Genomic DNA, 18,803 nt, shown 5'->3' on the forward strand with positions numbered 1-18,803 from the left:
TATGTTGTTGTCATGTTGTGTTGCTGCCATGTTGTTGTCATGTTGTGTTGCTGCTATGTTGTTGTCATGTTGTGTTGCTACCATGTTGTTGTTATGTTGTGTTGCTGCCATGTTGTTGTCATGTTGTGTTGCTGCCATGTTGTTGTCATGTTGTGTTGCTGCTATGTTGTTTTTTCATGTTGTGTTGTTGTCATGTTGTGTTGCTGCCATGTTGTTGTCATGTTGTGTTGCTGCTATGTTGTTGTCATGTTGTGTTGCTGCTATGTTGTTGTCATGTTGTGTTGCTGCTATGTTGTTGTCATGTTGTGTTGCTGCTATGTTGTTGTCATGTTGTGTTGCTGCTATGTTGTTTTTTTCATGTTGTGTTGTTGTCATGTTGTGTTTGCCATGTTGTTGTCATGTTGTGTTGCTGCCATGTTGTTGTCATGTTGTGTTGCTGCTATGTTGTTGTCATGTTGTGTTGCTGCTATGTTGTTGTCATGTTGTGTTGCTGCTATGTTGTTGTCATGTTGTGTTGCTGCTATGTTGTTGTCATGTTGTGTTGCTGCTATGTTGTTTTTTCATGTTGTGTTGTCATGTTGTTGTTGTCCATGTTGTATGTTTGTCATGTTGTGTTGCTGCTATGTTGTTGTCATGTTGTGTTGCTGCTATGTTGTTGTCATGTTGTGTTGCTGCTATGTTGTTGTCATGTTGTGTTGCTGCTATGTTGTTGTCATGTTGTGTTGCTGCTATGTTGTTCTCATGTTGTGTTGCTACCATGTTGTTGTTATGTTGTGTTGCTGCCATGTTGTTGTCATGTTGTGTTGCTGCCATGTTGTTGTCATGTTGTGTTGCTGCTATGTTGTTTTTTCATGTTGTGTTGTTGTCATGTTGTGTTGCTGCCATGTTGTTGTCATGTTGTGTTGCTGCTATGTTGTTGTCATGTTGTGTTGCTGCTATGTTGTTGTCATGTTGTGTTGCTGCTATGTTGTTGTCATGTTGTGTTGCTGCTATGTTGTTTTTTCATGTTGTGTTGTTGTCATGTTGTGTTGCTGCCATGTTGTTGTCATGTTGTGTTGCTGCTATGTTGTTGTCATGTTGTGTTGCTGCTATGTTGTTGTCATGTTGTGTTGCTGCTATGTTGTTGTCATGTTGTGTTCATGTTGTGTTGCTGCTATGTTGTTGTCATGTTGTGTTGCTGCTATGTTGTTTTTTCATGTTGTGTTGTTGTCATGTTGTGTTGCTGCCATGTTGTTGTCATGTTGTGTTGCTGCTATGTTGTTGTCATGTTGTGTTGCTGCTATGTTGTTGTCATGTTGCTCTATGTTGTTGTCATGTTGTGTTGCTGCTATGTTGTTGTCATGTTGTGTTGCTGCTTGTTGTGTTGCTGCTATGTTGTTGTCATGTTGTGTTGCTACCATGTTGTTGTCATGTTGTGTTGCTGCCATGTTGTTGTCATGTTGTGTTGCTGCCATGTTGTTGTCATGTTGTGTTGCTGCTATGTTGTTGTCATGTTGTGTTGCTGCCATGTTGTTGTCATGTTGTGTTGCTGCTATGTTGTTGTCATGTTGTGTTGCTGCTATGTTGTTGTCATGTTGTGTTGCTGCATGTTGTTGTCATGTTGTGTTGCTGCCATGTTGTTGTCATGTTGTGTTGCTGCTATGTTGTTGTCATGTTGTGTTGCTGCTATGTTGTTGTCATGTTGTGTTGCTGCTATGTTGTTGTCATGTTGTGTTGTTGTCATGTTGTGTTGCTGCCATGTTGTTGTCATGTTGTGTTGCTGCTATGTTGTTGTCATGTTGTGTTGCTGCTATGTTGTTGTCATGTTGTGTTGCTGCTATGTTGTTGTCATGTTGTGTTGCTGCCATGTTGTTGTCATGTTGTGTTGCTGCCATGTTGTTGTCATGTTGTGTTGCTGCTATGTTGTTGTCATGTTGTGTTGCTGCTATGTTGTTGTCATGTTGTGTTGCTGCTATGTTGTTGTCATGTTGTGTTGCTGCCATGTTGTTGTCATGTTGTGTTGCTGCTATGTTGTTTTCATGTTGTGTTGCTACCATGTTGTTGTCATGTTGTGTTGCTGCTATGTTGTTGTCATGTTGTGTTGCTGCTATGTTGTTGTCATGTTGTGTTGCTGCTATGTTGTTGTCATGTTGTGTTGCTGCCATGTTGTTGTCATGTTGTGTTGCTGCTATGTTGTTGTCATGTTGTGTTGCTGCCATGTTGTTGTCATGTTGTGTTGCTGCTATGTTGTTTTTTCATGTTGTGTTGCTACCATGTTGTTGTCATGTTGTGTTGCTGCTATGTTGTTGTCATGTTGTGTTGCTGCTATGTTGTTGCTGCTATCATGTTGTTGTCATGTTGTGTTGCTGCTATGTTGTTGTCATGTTGTGTTGCTGCTATGTTGTTGTCATGTTGTGTTGCTACCATGTTGTTGTTATGTTGTGTTGCTACCATGTTGTTGTCATGTTGTGTTGCTGCTATGTTGTTGTCATGTTGTGTTGCTACCATGTTGTTGTCATGTTGTGTTGCTACCATGTTGTTGTCATGTTGTGTTGCTACCATGTTGTTGTCATGTTGTGTTGCTACCATGTTGTTGTCATGTTGTGTTGCTGCTATGTTGTTGTCATGTTGTGTTGCTGCTATGTTGTTGTCATGTTGTGTTGCTGCTATGTTGTTTTTTCATGTTGTGTTGCTGCCATGTTGTTGTCATGTTGTGTTGCTGCCATGTTGTTGTCATGTTGTGTTGCTGCTATGTTGTTGTCATGTTGTGTTGCTGCTATGTTGTTGTCATGTTGTGTTGCTACCATGTTGTTGTCATGTTGTGTTGCTGCTATGTTGTTGTCATGTTGTGTTGCTGCTATGTTGTTGTCATGTTGTGTTGCTACCATGTTGTTGTTATGTTGTGTTGCTACCATGTTGTTGTCATGTTGTGTTGCTACCATGTTGTTGTCATGTTGTGTTGCTACCATGTTGTTGTCATGTTGTGTTGCTACCATGTTGTTGTCATGTTGTGTTGCTACCATGTTGTTGTCATGTTGTGTTGCTACCATGTTGTTGTCATGTTGTGCTGCTACCATGTTGTTGTCATGTTGTGTTGCTACCATGTTGTTGTCATGTTGTGTTGCTACCATGTTGTTGTCATGTTGTGTTGCTACCATGTTGTTGTCATGTTGTGTTGCTACCATGTTGTTGTCATGTTGTGCTGCTACCATGTTGTCTCTGGTCATGGTATTAAAAGATCACTGACGTATCAACTTTGCTGTGGGTCCATGGAAGCTGCAGTATTGAAATATAATTGTAACATGGTCTGAGAATAACAGTATTGGAAGGCCAATTCAAGCATTGCCTAACATGACGAGTGTATTTTTGAAAAGCATTTTTACCAGTTTTATGGTAAAGAGAATTTGGTGTTTAATGTGCATGGCCTTCTACATCTGATGACTGAATACTATCTCAGGGTTTCTTTTAGAAAACTTTATAGTTACATTTTGTTTTGAAGTTATAACTTACCTGGATTAAATATGGGTGAGGAGTGTAGTCTCCAGGACTAAATTAAATACATCTCTCTCTAGTGTCTTCACATAGACAGATAAGCGCTCTGTGTCAGTTTGTAGTCAAGAACATCACCCTGCTGCCACAGCAACCATCAGCCCTCTAACAGACCACTGACTTGAAACTATTCTCCTTTAGTCAGTTCCGACCATCTCCTGTCTTATTCTTCCCATTCACTCAGGTCAGAGTGACTATCCTCCCTTCTCTCTCTCTTCATTTCCTGTCTTATTCTTCCCATTCACTCAGGTCAGAGTGACTATCCTCCCTTCTCTCTCTCTTCCTTTCCTGTCTTATTCTTCCCATTCACTCAGGTCAGAGTGACTATCCTCCCTTCTCTCCCTCCTCTTCATTTCCTGTCTTATTCTTCCCATTCACTCAGGTCAGAGTGACTATCCTTCCTTCTCTCCCTCTTCCTTTCCGGTCTTGTTTTTCCCCCATTCACTCTTCTGAAAGCTGGTAGAGTACACATTGCCTGTTACCTTGCCAACCAAGAGCCTTGAAAAGAGCTACAGGCCCAGGTGTAAACAGTGATCATCTACAGCAACATCATGGAACAGCCTACAGTTGGGGGGGGCATCATAGAACAGCTTCAACGATGAGATTTCACAACTCACAGAGACAGACTATCAGCCAGGTCGTCTGCCCTACATATGTCCTATCTGCTGAGAGGCGGACATGTCAACAACGGGATCAGTTTGGTGAATGTAATTGTCATTACATTGTGGTACAGTAGTCGTAGTAAACGGAGTGAATAAAACATTAGGAACACTCCTTCCACTGACCAGGTGAAAGTTACGATCCCTTATCGATGTCACTTGTTAAATCCACTTCAATCAGTGTAGATTAATTAGATATTCCTCTCGTGGTGTGGGGGGCTGTCCTTTGGGAAAGTAGGTGGGGTTATATCCTGCCCGTTTGGCCCTGTCCGGGGGTATCGTCGGACGGGGCCACAGTGCCTCCAGACCCCTCCTGTCTCAGCCTCCAGTATTTATGCTGCAGTAGTTTGTGTCGGGGGGCTAGGGTCAGTCTGTTTTATCTGGAGGACTTCTCCTGTCTAATCCGGTGTCCTGTGTGAATTTAAGTATGCTCTCTCTAATTCTCTCCGAGGACCATGCCTCAGGACTACCTGGCCTGATGGCTCCTTGCTGTCCACAGTCCACCTGGTCGTGCTGCTGCTCCAGTTTCAACTGTTCTGCCTGCGGCTATGGACCCCTGAGCTGTTCAAAGGACGTGCTACCTGTCCCAGACCTGCTGTTTTCAACTCTCTAGAGACAGCAGGAGCGGTAGAGATACTCTGAAGGATCGGCTATGAAAAGCCAACTGACATTTAATCCTGAGGTGCTGACCTGTTGCACCCTCGACAACTACTGTGATCATTATTATTTGACCCTGCTGGTCATCTATTAACATTTTAACATCTTGGCCATGTTCTGTTATAATCTCCACCCGGCCCAGCCAGAAGAGGACTGGCCACCCCTCAAAGCCTGGTTTCTTCCTAGGTTCCTTCCTTTCTAGGGAGTTTTTCCTAGCCACCGTGCTTCTACACCTGCATTGCTTGCTGTTTGGGGTTTTAGGCTGGGTGTCTGTACAGCACTTTGAGATATCAGCTGATGTACGAAGGGCTTTATGAATACATTTGATTGAAATAATTGTGATGAAGGGGAGGACACAGGTTAAAGAATGATTTTTAAGCCTTAACATGGATTGTGTATGTGTGACATTCAGAGGGTGAATGGGCAAAAAAATATTTAAGTGTCATTGAACGGGGTTATGGTAGAGGTTTTTCATTCTTAACAGTTTCCTGTGTGTATAAAGAATGCAACACCACCCAAAGGACATCCAGCCAACTTGACAACTGTGGGAAGCATTGGAGTCAACATGGGCCAGCATCCCTGTGGAACGCTTTAGAGACCTTGTAGAGTACCATACCCTGACGAATTGAGGCTGTTCTGAGGGCAAAAGGGGATACAACTCAATAACATACTCCATTCATAACCACTGAATTGGGAACATCCCATGTAGCCGTACTATCCTCTGATTCAAATGAAAAGGCTCTGATCATGTCACATCGGGAGAGAATCACAAATCCTCTCATTCTGGGGTTGCTTCCTAAACAGCAGCCTTTTGACCAGGGACCAGAAGCCGGGGACTGAATTGTGTTTGTTTCCAAAGAAGACCCCCAAGACACATAGGATACAGTGTATTTATTTCATAGGTTACATGGCAAAGATGCAAAATAACAAGATTGATATTGTTTTTTAATAAATGGCAGTCATCTTCAACATTAGCAGAAATGGTTTGTTCTCCGGCATGACAGACGGCAATATTCTCAGACCTTGAAGGGTTGGTTTAAACCTCTCCCTACCATAACCTGGTTTAGTTACCGATACTACCCTCAAAAACAGACCTTGAAGGGTTGGTTTAAACCTCTCCCTACCATAACCTGGTTTAGTTACCGATAGTACCCTCAAAAACAGACCTTGAAGGGTTGGTTTAAACCTCTCCCTACCATAACCTGGTTTAGTTACCGATACTACCCTCAAAAACAGACCTTGAAGGGTTGGTTTAAACCTCTCCCTACCATAACCTGGTTTAGTTACCGATAGTACCCTCAAAAACAGACCTTGAAGGGTTGGTTTAAACCTCTCCCTACCATAACCTGGTTTAGTTACCGATACTACCCTCAAAAACAGACCTTGAAGGGTTGGTTTAAACCTCTCCCTACCATAACCTGGTTTAGTTACCGATACTACCCTCAAAAACAGACCTTGAAGGGTTGGTTTAAACCTCTCCCTACCATAACCTGGTTTAGTTACCGATAGTACCCTCAAAAACAGACCTTGAAGGGTTGGTTTAAACCTCTCCCTACCATAACCTGGTTTAGTTACCGATACTACCCTCAAAAACAGACCTTGAAGGGTTGGTTTAAACCTCTCCCTACCATAACCTGGTTTAGTTACTGGTGCTAACCTCAAAAACACAGCCAACCGAAAATACATGAAACTTAATATTTTTTCTTTTTAGCGTGAATGAAAGATTTTACTGCTCAAAACATAAGAGTATTTCAATTCATGGCAACAAGTCTTATTCAAGATTAATATTAGATAGAAACATAAGCCATTTGAAAATACATGAAAAATATTTTTTGCACAAAACATTTGAATGAAAGATTTTAAATAAAAACATAAGAGTATTTCAATTCATGGCAACAAGTCTTATTCAAGATTAATATTAGATAGAAACATAACATTCATTTGACAATAAAAAATATTTTTTGCACAAAACATTTAAAAAAAAGAAATAAATAAAAAGCAAAAAGAACGGGGTGGAGACACCCCACCCAGACCAAGGTGGAGACACCCCACCCAGACCAAGGTGGAGACACCCCACCCAGACCAAGGTGGAGACACCCCACCCAGACCAAGGTGGAGACACCCCACCCAGACCAAGGTGGAGACACCCCACCCAGACCAAGGTGGAGACACCCCACCCAGACCAAGGTGGAGAAACCCCACCCAGACCAAGGTGGAGAAACCCCACCCAGACCAAGGTGGAGAAACCCCACCCAGACCAAGGTGGAGAAACCCCACCCAGACCAAGGTGGAGACACCCCACCCAGACCAAGGTGGAGACACCCCACCCAGACCAAGGTGGAGAAACCCCACCCAGACCAAGGTGGAGAAACCCCACCCAGACCAAGGTGGAGACACCCCACCCAGACCAAGGTGGAGAAACCCCACCCAGACCAAGGTGGAGACACCCCACCCAGGCCAAGGTGGAGACACCCCACCCAGACCAAGGTAAAGAGCGGGGTGGAGACACCCCACCCAGACCAAGGTGGAGACACCCCACCCAGACCAAGGTGGAGAAACCCCACCCAGACCAAGGTGGAGAAACCCCACCCAGACCAAGGTGGAGAAACCCCACCCAGACCAAGGTGGAGACACCCCACCCAGGCCAAGGTGGAGACACCCCACCCAGGCCAAGGTGGAGACACCCCACCCAGACCAAGGTAAAGAGCGGGGCAGAGGTTAAAGTAAAGCAAACAATAGAATTCAGCCTTCATCTTTTTCAGTACAGAATCACAATCACAAAGCTTCGGCAACAGAACCATAACTAATCTTAAAAAGTACAACATACTCAGTGAGACTTATGAAAAACCTTCCCTTAACATAAAGAATATACTGCAATCACAACGGACCCCCAGCTAAACAAAGCTGCACAAAACATTTTGGAGTTCAAGCCCGTTAAGAAGAAAGGCACAAAGAACCAGACAGGTTTGCAACACGGACCGACTCAGACTCTGAAGCAGATCGATACAAGCTTACATCTTACTAGGTAGGTTGAGGATAGGTTTGAGGATAGGTAGGTAAGCATAGGGTAGATCAATAGAGATAGATACATTACTTGGCCAAAAGCATGTGGACACCTGCTTGTCAAACATCTCATTCCAAAATCACAGGCATTAATATTGAGTTGGTCCCCGCTTTGCTGCTATAAAAGCCTCCACTCTCCTGGGAAGGCTTTCCACTAGATGTTGGAACATTCCTGCTATAACAGCCTCCACTCTTCTGGGAAGGCTTTCCACTAGATGTTGGAACGTTGCTGCTATAACAGCCTCCACTCTTCTGGGAAGGCTTTCCACTAGATGTTGGAACATTGCTGCTATAACAGCCTCCACTCTTCTGGGAAGGCTTTCTACTAGATGTTGGAACATTGCTGCTATAACAGCCTCCACTCTTCTGGGAAGGCTTTCTACTAGATGTTGGAACATTGCTGCTATAACAGCCTCCACTCTTCTGGGAAGGCTTTCTACTAGATGTTGGAACATTGCTGCTATAACAGCCTCCACTCTTCTGGGAAGGCTTTCTACTAGATGTTGGAACATTGCTGCTATAACAGCCTCCACTCTTCTGGGAAGGCTTTCTACTAGATGTTGGAACATTGCTGCTATAACAGCCTCCACTCTTCTGGGAAGGTTTTCCACTAGATGTGGGAACATTGCTGCTATAACAGCCTCCACTCTTCTGCTAAGTCATTAATATTGAGTTGGTCCCCCCTTTGCTGCTATAACAGCCTCCACTCTTCTGGGAAGGCTTTCCACTAGATGTAGGAACATTGCTGCTATAACAGCCTCCACTCTCCTGGGAAGGCTTTCCACTAGATGAAGGAACATTGCTGCTATAACAGCCTCCACTCTTCTGGGAAGGCTATCCACTAGATGTGGGAACATTGCTGCTATAACAGCCTCCACTCTTCTGGGAAGGCTTTCCACTAGATGTAGGAACATTTCTGCTATAACAGCCTCCACTCTCCTGGGAAGGCTTTCCACTAGATGTAGGAACATTGCTGCTATAACCGCCTCCACTCTCCTGGGAAGGCTTTCCACTAGATGTTGGAACATTGCTGCGGGACTTGCTTCCATTCAGCCACAACAGTATTAGTGAGGTCGGGCACTGATGTTGGGCGATTAGTCCTGGCTAACAGTCGGCCTTCCAATTCATCCCAAAGGTGTTCGATGGGGTTGAAGTCAGGGCTCTGTGCCGGCCAGTCAGGTTTTCGTCCGTCGGATCACCAGATTAATCCGTCGGACTGCCGGATGGTGAAGCGAAATTCATCACCCAAGAAAATGCATTTCCATTGCTCCAGATTCCAATGGCGGCGAGCTTTACACCCCTCCAGCCGTTATTACACATGGTGATCTTAGGCTTGTGTGCGGCTGCTCGACCATGGAAACCCATTTCATGAAGCTCCCGATGAACAGTTCATGTGCTGACGTTGCTTCCAGAGGCAGTTTGGAACTCGGTAGTGAGTGTTGCAACCGGGGACAGATGATCTTTATGCGTTTCAGCACTTGGCGGTCCTGTTCTGTGAGCTGGTGTTGCCTACCACTTCGCGGCTAAGCCGTTGTTGCTCCTAGATGTTTCCACTTCACAGTAACAGCACTTACAGATGACCGGGGGAAGCTCTAGCAGGGCAGACATTTGACAAACTGACTTGTTGGAAAGGTGGCATTCTATGACGGTGTCAGGTTTAAGGTCACTGAGCTCTCCATTCTACTGCCAATGTCTGTCTATGGAGATTGCATGGCTGTGTGCTCGATTTTATTTTACACCTGTCAGCAATGGGTGTGGTTGAAATAGAACCCACTAATTTGAAAGGGTGTCCACATACTTTTGGATAGATAGATTGATGGACAGATGGATCAGGGGGGGGGGTTGTGGCCAGTGGCTCTAACAGCTGCTGCCTTCTGTAGATGGGTTAAGGCTCTGTAATGCTGTGCAGCAGGTCCCATGGCATTGTCATGTTATTCAGACCTTAATGTAATCCACCTAGCTGGCTCTCTGTGTGGAGATATTGAGCCAGTAGACACTATATGTCCCATTATGGCATTGTAACGTTATATAGAAGGCATTTTAACGTCGTTGATGTGGCATTTTAACATTATATAGAAAGTATTGTAACATTATATAGAAGGCATTGTAACGTTATATAGAAAAAGCAAGTGCAATCAAAGAGGTGGACCTGCACTACATGGAGAATGTTCTCTCTGAGCATCTCAACCAATGAGCTGGGAGCTCTAGACTTGGCATTAGACTTGGTATGAAGTCTGATAGGTGTCGCATGAAACCACAGCCAGTTACTGGAGCAGAGGTGTGAAACCACAGCCAGTTACTGGAGCAGAGGTATGAAACCACAGCCAGTTACTGGAGCAGAGGTGTGAAACCACAGCCAGTTACTGGAGCAGAGGTGTGAAACCACAGCCAGTTACTGGAGCAGAGGTGTGAAACCACAGCCAGTTACTGGAGCAGAGGTATGAAACCACAGCCAGTTACTGGAGCAGAGGTGTGAAACCACAGCCAGTTACTGGAGCAGAGGTATGAAACCACAGCCAGTTACTGGAGCAGAGATATGAAACCACAGCCAGTTACTGGAGCAGAGGTGTGAAACCACAGCCAGTTACTGGAGCAGAGGTGTGAAACCACAGCCAGTTACTGGAGCAGAGGTATGAAACCACAGCCAGTTACTGGAGCAGAGATATGAAACCACAGCCAGTTACTGGAGCAGAGGTATGAAACCACAGCCAGTTACTGGAGCAGAGATATGAAACCACAGCCAGTTACTGGAGCAGAGATATGAAACCACAGCCAGTTACTGGAGCAGAGATATGAAACCACAGCCAGTTACTGGAGCAGAGGTATGAAACCACAGCCAGTTACTGGAGCAGAGGTATGAAACCACAGCCAGTTACTGGAGCAGAGATATGAAACCACAGCCAGTTACTGGAGCAGAGATATGAAACCACAGCCAGTTACTGGAGCAGAGGTATGAAACCACAGCCAGTTACTGGAGCAGAGGTGTGAAACCACAGCCAGTTACTGGAGCAGAGATGTGAAACCACAGCCAGTTACTGGAGCAGAGATGTGAAACCACAGCCAGTTACTGGAGCAGAGATGTGAAACCACAGCCAGTTACTGGAGCAGAGATATGAAACCACAGCCAGTTACTGGAGCAGAGATGTGAAACCACAGCCAGTTACTGGAGCAGATATGTGAAACCACAGCCAGTTACTGGAGCAGAGGTGTGAAACCACAGCCAGTTACTGGAGCAGAGGTGTGAAACCACAGCCAGTTACTGGAGCAGAGATGTGAAACCACAGCCAGCTACTGGAGCAGAGATGTGAAACCACAGCCAGTTACTGGAGCAGAGGTGTGAAACCACAGCCAGTTACTGGAGCAGAGGTGTGAAACCACAGCCAGTTACTGGAGCAGAGGTGTGAAACCACAGCCAGTTACTGGAGCAGAGGTGTGAAACCACAGCCAGTTACTGGAGCAGAGGTGTGAAACCACAGCCAGTTACTGGAGCAGAGATCTATATAGATGTTTGGCCACTTAGATACTATGGCCAGTGAAATGGCAGCAGACATGGAGAATGTTCTCTCTGAGCATCTCAAATACTGATGAAGGAGCTCAAGCTACTAACAACTAGCCAGCTTCCCTTGCATTGGTTGTGTATGGAACTTAAATAAGGGTGATAAATGTTATGTGAAACAGGGAAAGCTGAAGCAAATAGGAACGAAGACACTAAGACATGAACTGTTGACGAGAAGTGAACTATGACCGCTGCGATGGTGTCAAAGAGAAGCTAGCGTATAGATCTAGAGAGATGCAGACATCTTGTGTCACTGATAATGCCTCCGTTATTAATCCTTGTTATTTGTTCTTCTAGTTCGGGGAAGGAGGGAGAAACAGACGGGACTCGTTTATAATTGTCCTTCTGTAGCTCAGTTGGTAGAGCATGGCGCTTGTAACGCCAGGATAGTGGGTTCGATCCCCGGGACCACCCATACGTAGAATGTATGCACACATGACTGTAAGTCGCTTTGGATAAAAGCGTCTGCTAAATAGCATATATTATTATTATTATTATTATTATTATTATTATTATATTATAATGCTGTTACAGTCTGTCACAGATCCAACGGGTGGTGATACCGTGTTAAAGGGGAACTTGCATACATAAACCACCACACTAGAAACATCCAAACTATTGAAACGGCTCCAGTGGACTGATAATGTACATATTATGTCATCTGACTCATGCCTCTGTAGGTTTGTCAGTATACATTGTTTTACACATGAAGGTACGTAATATATATATAATTATAAACAGTATTTTTAATATACATCGCCTATGGGTTTTTTTGTTGCTTTAAATGGGGAATCTTATTTAAGATCAAGAAATTATAAGTTTATTAACTTGGTAAAAATAAAAAGGGGGTGTGCTCTCCGAGATATTTAAATTTGTGAAGGTGTGCTGCCACCTGATTGGGATCCACTGATCTGCATATCATTAGCATATTACTGCACAAGCACCATGTTAAGTGCCTTGATCTGATTAGTTAAACTCCACCCCCAAAATATATTTTAGTATTTGTTTCAGTTCATTGTAGTCCCAAAATGTTTTGCTTGTCAGCTATGAACAACAATGAACTAATGAAACAAATACCAAAGAGATAGTTAAAGGAAAACTCCCCCCCAAAAGGAACAAATTTCAGTGTACCCGGGGGGCAGAGGTCATGCACATAAAGGAGCAGTATGATGTAGAACGCATCTAGTACACAGAATAACATCAGCCGTAGTCTATCTGCAACGTTCAACAACATATCGTAACTGAAACAGGGCCCAGGGGTTAGGGGGAGGAGCTGAAACAGGGCCCAGGGGGTTAGGGGGAGGAGCTGAAACAGGGCCCAGGGGGTTAGGGGGAGGAGCTGAAACAGGGCCCAGGGGGTTAGGGGGAGGAGCTGAAACAGGGCCCAGGGGGTTAGGGGGAGGATCTGAAACAGGGCCCAGGGGGTTAGGGGGAGGAGCTGAAACAGGGCCCAGGGGGTTAGGGGGAGGAGCTGAAACAGGGCCCAGGGGGTTAGGGGGAGGAGCTGAAACAGGGCCCAGGGGTTAGGGGGAGGAGCTGAAACAGGGCCCAGCCAACCAGACATTATCAATATGTAGACAGAGTGTTTAACAGTCAAAAGGATACAGTCTTACTGTCACAAGGCCAAAGACCCAGAAAGAGATTCACCAGAGGGAGGAGAGGAGGAATTTATGCACACATGACTGTAAGTCGCTTTGGATAAAAGCGTCTGCTAAATGGCATATATTATTATTATTATTATTTATCATTTAACAGTGAAGACCCTGCTCCACAGGCCAGGTTGATACTGTCCGTTGGTCTGGTCCGTCTGCTCTTCCTCAAGAGGAGGAAGTGGAGGACCTACGTATTCTATCTGGGAGGGAGGGAGATTACTAACCAGTGTTACAAAAGTAACAGATTACTTTTATGAGTAACAGAGTAAAGCAACATGTTACTTTTTCAAATTGGGTTCTATTATTACAGTTACTTCGACAACACATGCGTTACTTTCAGAATCATCTCTCTACCAACAACCTGTCCTGTGTCTGTCTGTCCAGGTACAGAGAGCATTATGTCAACAACCTGTCCTGTGTCTGTCTGTCCAGGTACAGAGAGCATTATGTCAACAACCTGTCCTGTGTCTGTCTGTCCAGGTACAGAGAGCATTATGTCAACAACCTGTCCTGTGTCCGTCCAGGTACAGAGAGCATTATGTCAACAACCTGTCCTGTGTCTGTCTGTCCAGGTACAGAGAGCATTATGTCAACAACCTGTCCTGTGTCTGTCCGTCCAGGTACAGAGAGCATTATGTCAACAACCTGTCCTGTGTCTGTCTGTCCAGGTACAGAGAGCATTATGTCAACAACCTGTCCTGTGTCTGTCTGTCCAGGTACAGAGAGCATTATGTCAACAACCTGTCCTGTGTCTGTCTGTCCAGGTACAGAGAGCATTATGTCAACAACCTGTCCTGTGTCTGTCTGTCCAGGTACAGAGAGCATTATGTCAACAACCTGTCCTGTGTCTGTCTGTCCAGGTACAGAGAGCATTATGTCAACAACCTGTCCTGTGTCCGTCCAGGTACAGAGAGCATTATGTCAACAACCTGTCCTGTGTCTGTCTGTCCAGGTACAGAGAGCATTATGTCAACAACCTGTCCTGTGTCTGTCTGTCCAGGTACAGAGAGCATTATGTCAACAACCTGTCCTGTGTCTGTCTGTCCAGGTACAGAGAGCATTATGTCAACAACCTGTCCTGTGTCTGTCCAGGTACAGAGAGCATTATGTCAACAACCTGTCCTGTGTCTGTCTGTCCAGGTACAGAGAGCATTATGTCAACAACCTGTCCTGTGTCTGTCCAGGTACAGAGAGCATTATGTCAACAACCTGTCCTGTGTCTGTCTGTCCAGGTACAGAGAGCATTATGTCAACAACCTGTCCTGTGTCTGTCTGTCCAGGTACAGAGAGCATTATTTCATTGCATAAATAAGTTGTTGTCATTAATGCGGGGTCTTTCTTGGTAGAGTGATATCACCTACGAGTTCCTGATCATAGCTCGGCTTCAGATAGTTAGAAAAGAAAAGAAGCTGTACAAAAATTATATATAGTGGTACTACTATAGACCAGAGCCCTATTCCCTATATAGTGCACTACTATAGACCAGAGCCCTATTCCCTATATAGTGCACTACTATAGACCAGAGTCCTATTCCCTATATAGTGGTACTACTAGTGACCAGAGCCCTATTCCCTATATAGTGCACTACTTTAGACCAGAGTCCTATTCCCTATATAGTGGTACTACTATAGACCAGGGCCCTATTCCCTATATAGTGGTACTACTATAGACCAGGGCCCTATTCCCTATATAGTGGTACTACTATAGACCAGAGCCCTATTCCCTATATAGTGCACTACTATAGACCAGAGCCCTATTCCCTATATAGTGCACTACTATAGACCAGAGTCCTATTCCCTATATAGTGGTACTACTAGTGACCAGAGCCCTATTCCCTATATAGTGCACTACTTTAGACCAGAGTCCTATTCCCTATATAGTGGTACTACTATAGACCAGGGCCCTATTCCCTATATAGTGGTACTACTATAGACCAGGGCCCTATTCCCTATATAGTGGTACTACTATAGACCAGAGCCCTATTCCCTATATAGTGGTACTACTATAGACCAGGGCCCTATTCCCTATATAGTGTACTACTATAGACCAGGGCCCTATTCACTATATAGTGGTACTACTATAGACCAGAGCCCTATTCCCTATATAGTGGTACTACTATAGACCAGGGCCCTATTCCCTATATAGTATACTACTATAGACCAGGGCCCTATTCCCTATATAGTGGTACTACTATAGACCAGAGCCCTATTCCCTATATAGTGGTACTACTATAGACCAGGGCCCTATTCCCTATATAGTGTACTACTATAGACCAGGGCCCTATTCCCTATATAGTGTACTACTATAGACCAGGGCCCTATTCCCTATATAGTGGTACTACTATAGACCAGGGCCCTATTCCCTATATAGTGCACTACTATAGACCATTGCCCTATTCCCTATATAGTGTACTACTATAGACCAGGGCCCTATTCCCTATATAGTGCACTACTATAGACCAGGGCCCTACTCCCTATATAGTGTACTACTTTAGACCAGGCCCTATTCCCTATATAGTACACTACTTTAGACCAGATCACTATTCCCTACATAGTGCACTACTATAGACCAGAGCACTATTCCCTATATGGTACACCACTTTAGACCAGGGCCCTATTCCCTATATAGTGGTACTACTATAGACCAGAGCTCTATTCCCTATATAGTGTACTACTATAGACCAGGGCCCTATTCCCCTATATAGTGCACTACTTTTAGACCAGGGCCCTATTCCCTATATAGTGTACTACTATAGACTAGAGTCATGTTACCTATATAGTGCACTACTTTAGACCAGAGCCCTATTCCCTATATAGTGCACTACTATAGCCCAGAGCCCTATTCCCTACATAGTGCTTTCCAATAGTCCCCCGTAGGCAGTGAGGAGTGGGTGGGGGGATAATAAACAATAAGCCAACATGTGACCCTCCTCACCCCGTAGGGAGAGAGGGGAGGGATAGAGGGAGAAAGGACAGATTGATTCCTGAAACCCGTTCCTGAGCATGGTGGTCTGACTGAGGAAGGTGGGGGGGGAGTATACAGGCTGAAGACAGGAGGAACCAGAGCACACAACGAGGAGAGTCCAGAGTCTGATCTGTGGAGAGAGAGAGAGAGAGCTGTTAAAGAGAGAGAGAGAGAGAGAGAGAGAGAGAGAGAGAGAGAGAGAGAGAGAGAGAGAGATGTTTGAGAGAGAGAGCTGCTAGAGAAAGAGAGCTGCTAGAGAGAGAGAGCTGCTAGAGAGAGAGAGCTGCTAGAGAGAGAGAGCTGCTAGAGAGAGAGAGAGAGAGCTGCTAGAGAGAGAGAGCTGCTAGAGAGAGAGAGCTGCTAGAGAGAGAGAGCTGCTAGAGAGAGAGAGCTGCTAGATAGAGAGAGAGAGCTGCTAGATAGAGAGAGAGAGAGCTGCTAGATAGAGAGAGAGAGAGCTGCTAGATAGAGAGAGAGAGCTGCTAGATAGAGAGAGAGAGCTGCTAGATAGAGAGAGAGAGAGCTGCTAGAGAGAGAGAGCTGCTAGATAGAGAGAGAGAGCTGCTAGAAAGAGAGAGCTGCTAGAGAGAGAGAGCTGCTAGATAGAGAGAGCTGCTAGATAGAGAGAGCGAGAGCTGCTAGATAGAGAGAGAGAGCTGCTAGATAGAGAGAGAGAGAGCTGCTAGATAGAGAGAGAGAGAGCTGCTAGATAGAGAGAGAGAGAGCTGCTAGAGAGAGAGAGCTGCTAGAGAGAGAGAGCTGCTAGAGAGAGAGAGCTGCTAGAGAGAGAGAGCTGCTAGAGAGAGAGAGCTGAGAGAGAGAGAGAGAGCTGCTAGAGAGAGAGAGCTGCTAGAGAGAGAGAGCTGCTAGAGAGAGAGAGAGAGCTGAGAGAGAGAGAGAGCTGCTAGAGAGAGAGAGCTGCTAGAGAGAGAGAGCTGCTAGAGAGAGGGAGCTGCTAGAGAGAGAGAGCTGCTAGAGAGAGAGAGCTGCTAGAGAGAGAGCTGCTAGAGAGAGAGAGCTGCTAGAGAGAGAGAGCTGCTAGAGAGAGGGAGCTGCTAGAGAGAGAGAGCTGCTAGAGAGAGAGAGCTGCTAGAGAGAGAGAGCTGCTAGAGAGAGGGAGCTGAGAGAGAGAGAGAGCTGAGAGAGAGAGAGAGCTGAGAGAGAGCTGAGAGAGAGAGGGAGCTGAGAGAGAGAGAGAGCTGAGAGAGAGAGAGAGAGAGCTGAGAGAGAGAGAGCTGAGAGAGAGAGAGCTGAGAGAGAGAGGGAGCTGAGAGAGAGCTATCCAGAGCACCTTCAACAAAGGCAGTCCAAAATGACTTTATTATTATTTATTATTCACCATACTTGGGCAGAACCTCATAAGGCCCTGTCTGCTGTTTGTACCTGGTTCTATAGGTTAGGACCTGCAGACTGTGTTGAAGCGAGCCGTCTCTTCAAAGATCAGCTCCTTCAGGGTCTCTTTGGGGAGATCATCCAGCTCCATGTCAAACTTGAAAGGAGCCTCAGCTACAGGCTAACACACACAGAGAGAGAGAGAGAGAGAGAGAGAGAGAGAGAGACAGAGACAGAGACAGAGACAGAGACAGAGACAGAGAGAGAGAGAGAGAGAGAGAGAGAGAGAGAGAGAGAGAGAGAGAGAGAGAGAGAGAGAGAGAGAGAGACACAGAGAGAGAGGAGGTTAGAGTCTAAACTAGGGTCAGGGTTTATATAATATATAATAATAATATCTCTGTAGGGTGGTAATATATATACACACACACACACACACACACACACACACACACACACACACACACACACACACACACACACACACATACATACATACATACATACATACATACATACATACATACATACATACATACATACATGCATGCATACACAGTTGAAGTCAGAAGTTTACATACACCTCAGCCAAATACATTTAAACTCAGTTTCACAATTTCTGACAATTGCCACTTTATATAATGTTTACATACCCTACATTACTCATCTCATATGTATATACTGTACTTGATACCATCTATTTTAAATTATTTTAACGGCACCTTCGCCAAATACATTTAAACTCAGTTTATCACAATTCCTGGCATTTAATCATAGTAAAGATGTCTTAGGTCAGTTAGGATCACCACTTTATTTTAAGAATGTGAAATGTCAGAATAATAGTAGAGAGAATGATTTATTTCAGCTTTTATTTCTTTCATCACATTCCCAGTGGGTCAGAAGTTTACAACCACTCAATTAGTACTTGGTAGCATTGCCTTTAAAATTTTGTTGAACTTGGGTCAAACGTTTCGGGTAGCCTTCCACAAGCTTCCCACAATAAATTGGGTGAATTTTGTCCCATTCCTCCTGACAGTGCTGGTGTAACTGAGTCAGGTTTGTAGGCCTCTTTGCTCGCACACGCTTTTTCAGTTCTGCCCACAAATTTTCTAAAGGACTGAGTTCAGGGCTTTGTGATGGCCACTCCAATACCTTGACTTTGTCCGGTGAAATGTCAGAGCGCCAAATTCAAATGAAATTACTATAAATATTACGCTTTCATGAAATCACACAAGCTACACTTGTTGTTAATCCAGCCAACGTATCAGATTTGAGAAAGGCTTTACGGCGAAAGCGATTATCTGACGACAGCACCCCAGCAAACAAACACAGACAATCATATTTCAACCCGCCAGGCGCGACACAAAAGTCAGAAATAGATATAATTCATGCCTT

The 18,803-nt window shown here is 44.8% G+C and overlaps 3 protein-coding genes and 1 long non-coding RNA gene across 4 annotated transcripts in view; 2 read left to right on the plus strand and 2 right to left on the minus strand.

Moving 5' to 3' along the window:
- Positions 1-5,720: 5,720 nt before the first annotated feature.
- On the minus strand, positions 5,721-6,648 carry LOC118381861 (uncharacterized). Its single transcript, XR_008063080.1, has 2 exons — positions 5,939-6,648; positions 5,721-5,866 (listed from the first exon to the last, which is right to left on the minus strand). It is a non-coding gene; the product is annotated as an uncharacterized LOC118381861 (long non-coding RNA).
- A 14-nt stretch (positions 6,649-6,662) lies between these two features.
- Positions 6,663-7,631, plus strand: LOC127907385 (uncharacterized). Its single transcript, XM_052462650.1, has 4 exons — positions 6,663-6,678; positions 6,723-6,736; positions 6,851-7,443; positions 7,494-7,631. The coding sequence occupies exons 1-4, from the start codon at positions 6,663-6,665 to the stop codon at positions 7,564-7,566; spliced, it is 696 nt and encodes a 231-aa protein (XP_052318610.1). The 3' UTR covers positions 7,567-7,631.
- Positions 7,632-9,061: 1,430 nt separating this feature from the next.
- The window catches only part of LOC127907089 (mitogen-activated protein kinase 1), a 126,286-nt gene continuing 116,544 nt past the window's right edge, over positions 9,062-18,803 (minus strand). Inside the window, exons 7-8 of the mRNA XM_052460796.1 lie at positions 17,463-17,592; positions 9,062-16,209 (exon numbers count right to left, since the gene is read on the minus strand). Of these exons, the coding sequence (XP_052316756.1) occupies positions 17,476-17,592 (117 nt within the window). The 3' untranslated portion in view covers positions 9,062-16,209; positions 17,463-17,475. The remainder of the gene's footprint in view (positions 16,210-17,462; positions 17,593-18,803) is intronic.
- LOC127907387 (uncharacterized) lies at positions 13,441-14,441 on the plus strand. Its single transcript, XM_052462651.1, has 6 exons — positions 13,441-13,595; positions 13,640-13,687; positions 13,736-13,975; positions 14,020-14,163; positions 14,208-14,255; positions 14,300-14,441. Exons 1-6 carry the CDS (start codon positions 13,441-13,443, stop codon positions 14,421-14,423), a joined length of 759 nt encoding a protein of 252 aa, XP_052318611.1. The 3' UTR covers positions 14,424-14,441.

The sequence above is a fragment of the Oncorhynchus keta genome, chromosome 14 (assembly GCF_023373465.1).
Source record: "Oncorhynchus keta strain PuntledgeMale-10-30-2019 chromosome 14, Oket_V2, whole genome shotgun sequence".
Lineage (NCBI taxonomy): Eukaryota > Metazoa > Chordata > Actinopteri > Salmoniformes > Salmonidae > Oncorhynchus > Oncorhynchus keta.

Coding starts and splice junctions, on each gene's coding strand:
- LOC127907385 (XM_052462650.1), top strand. Junction 7,444..7,493: donor GAAACCCCACCCAGACCAAG/GTGGAGAAACCC, acceptor ACCCAGGCCAAG/GTGGAGACACCCCACCCAGG.
- LOC127907387 (XM_052462651.1), top strand. CDS start 13,441: ATGCGTTACTTTCAGAATCATCTCTCTACCAACAACCTGTCCTGTGTC. Junction 13,688..13,735: donor TCCTGTGTCTGTCTGTCCAG/GTACAGAGAGCA, acceptor CTGTCCGTCCAG/GTACAGAGAGCATTATGTCA. Junction 13,976..14,019: donor TCCTGTGTCTGTCTGTCCAG/GTACAGAGAGCA, acceptor GTGTCCGTCCAG/GTACAGAGAGCATTATGTCA.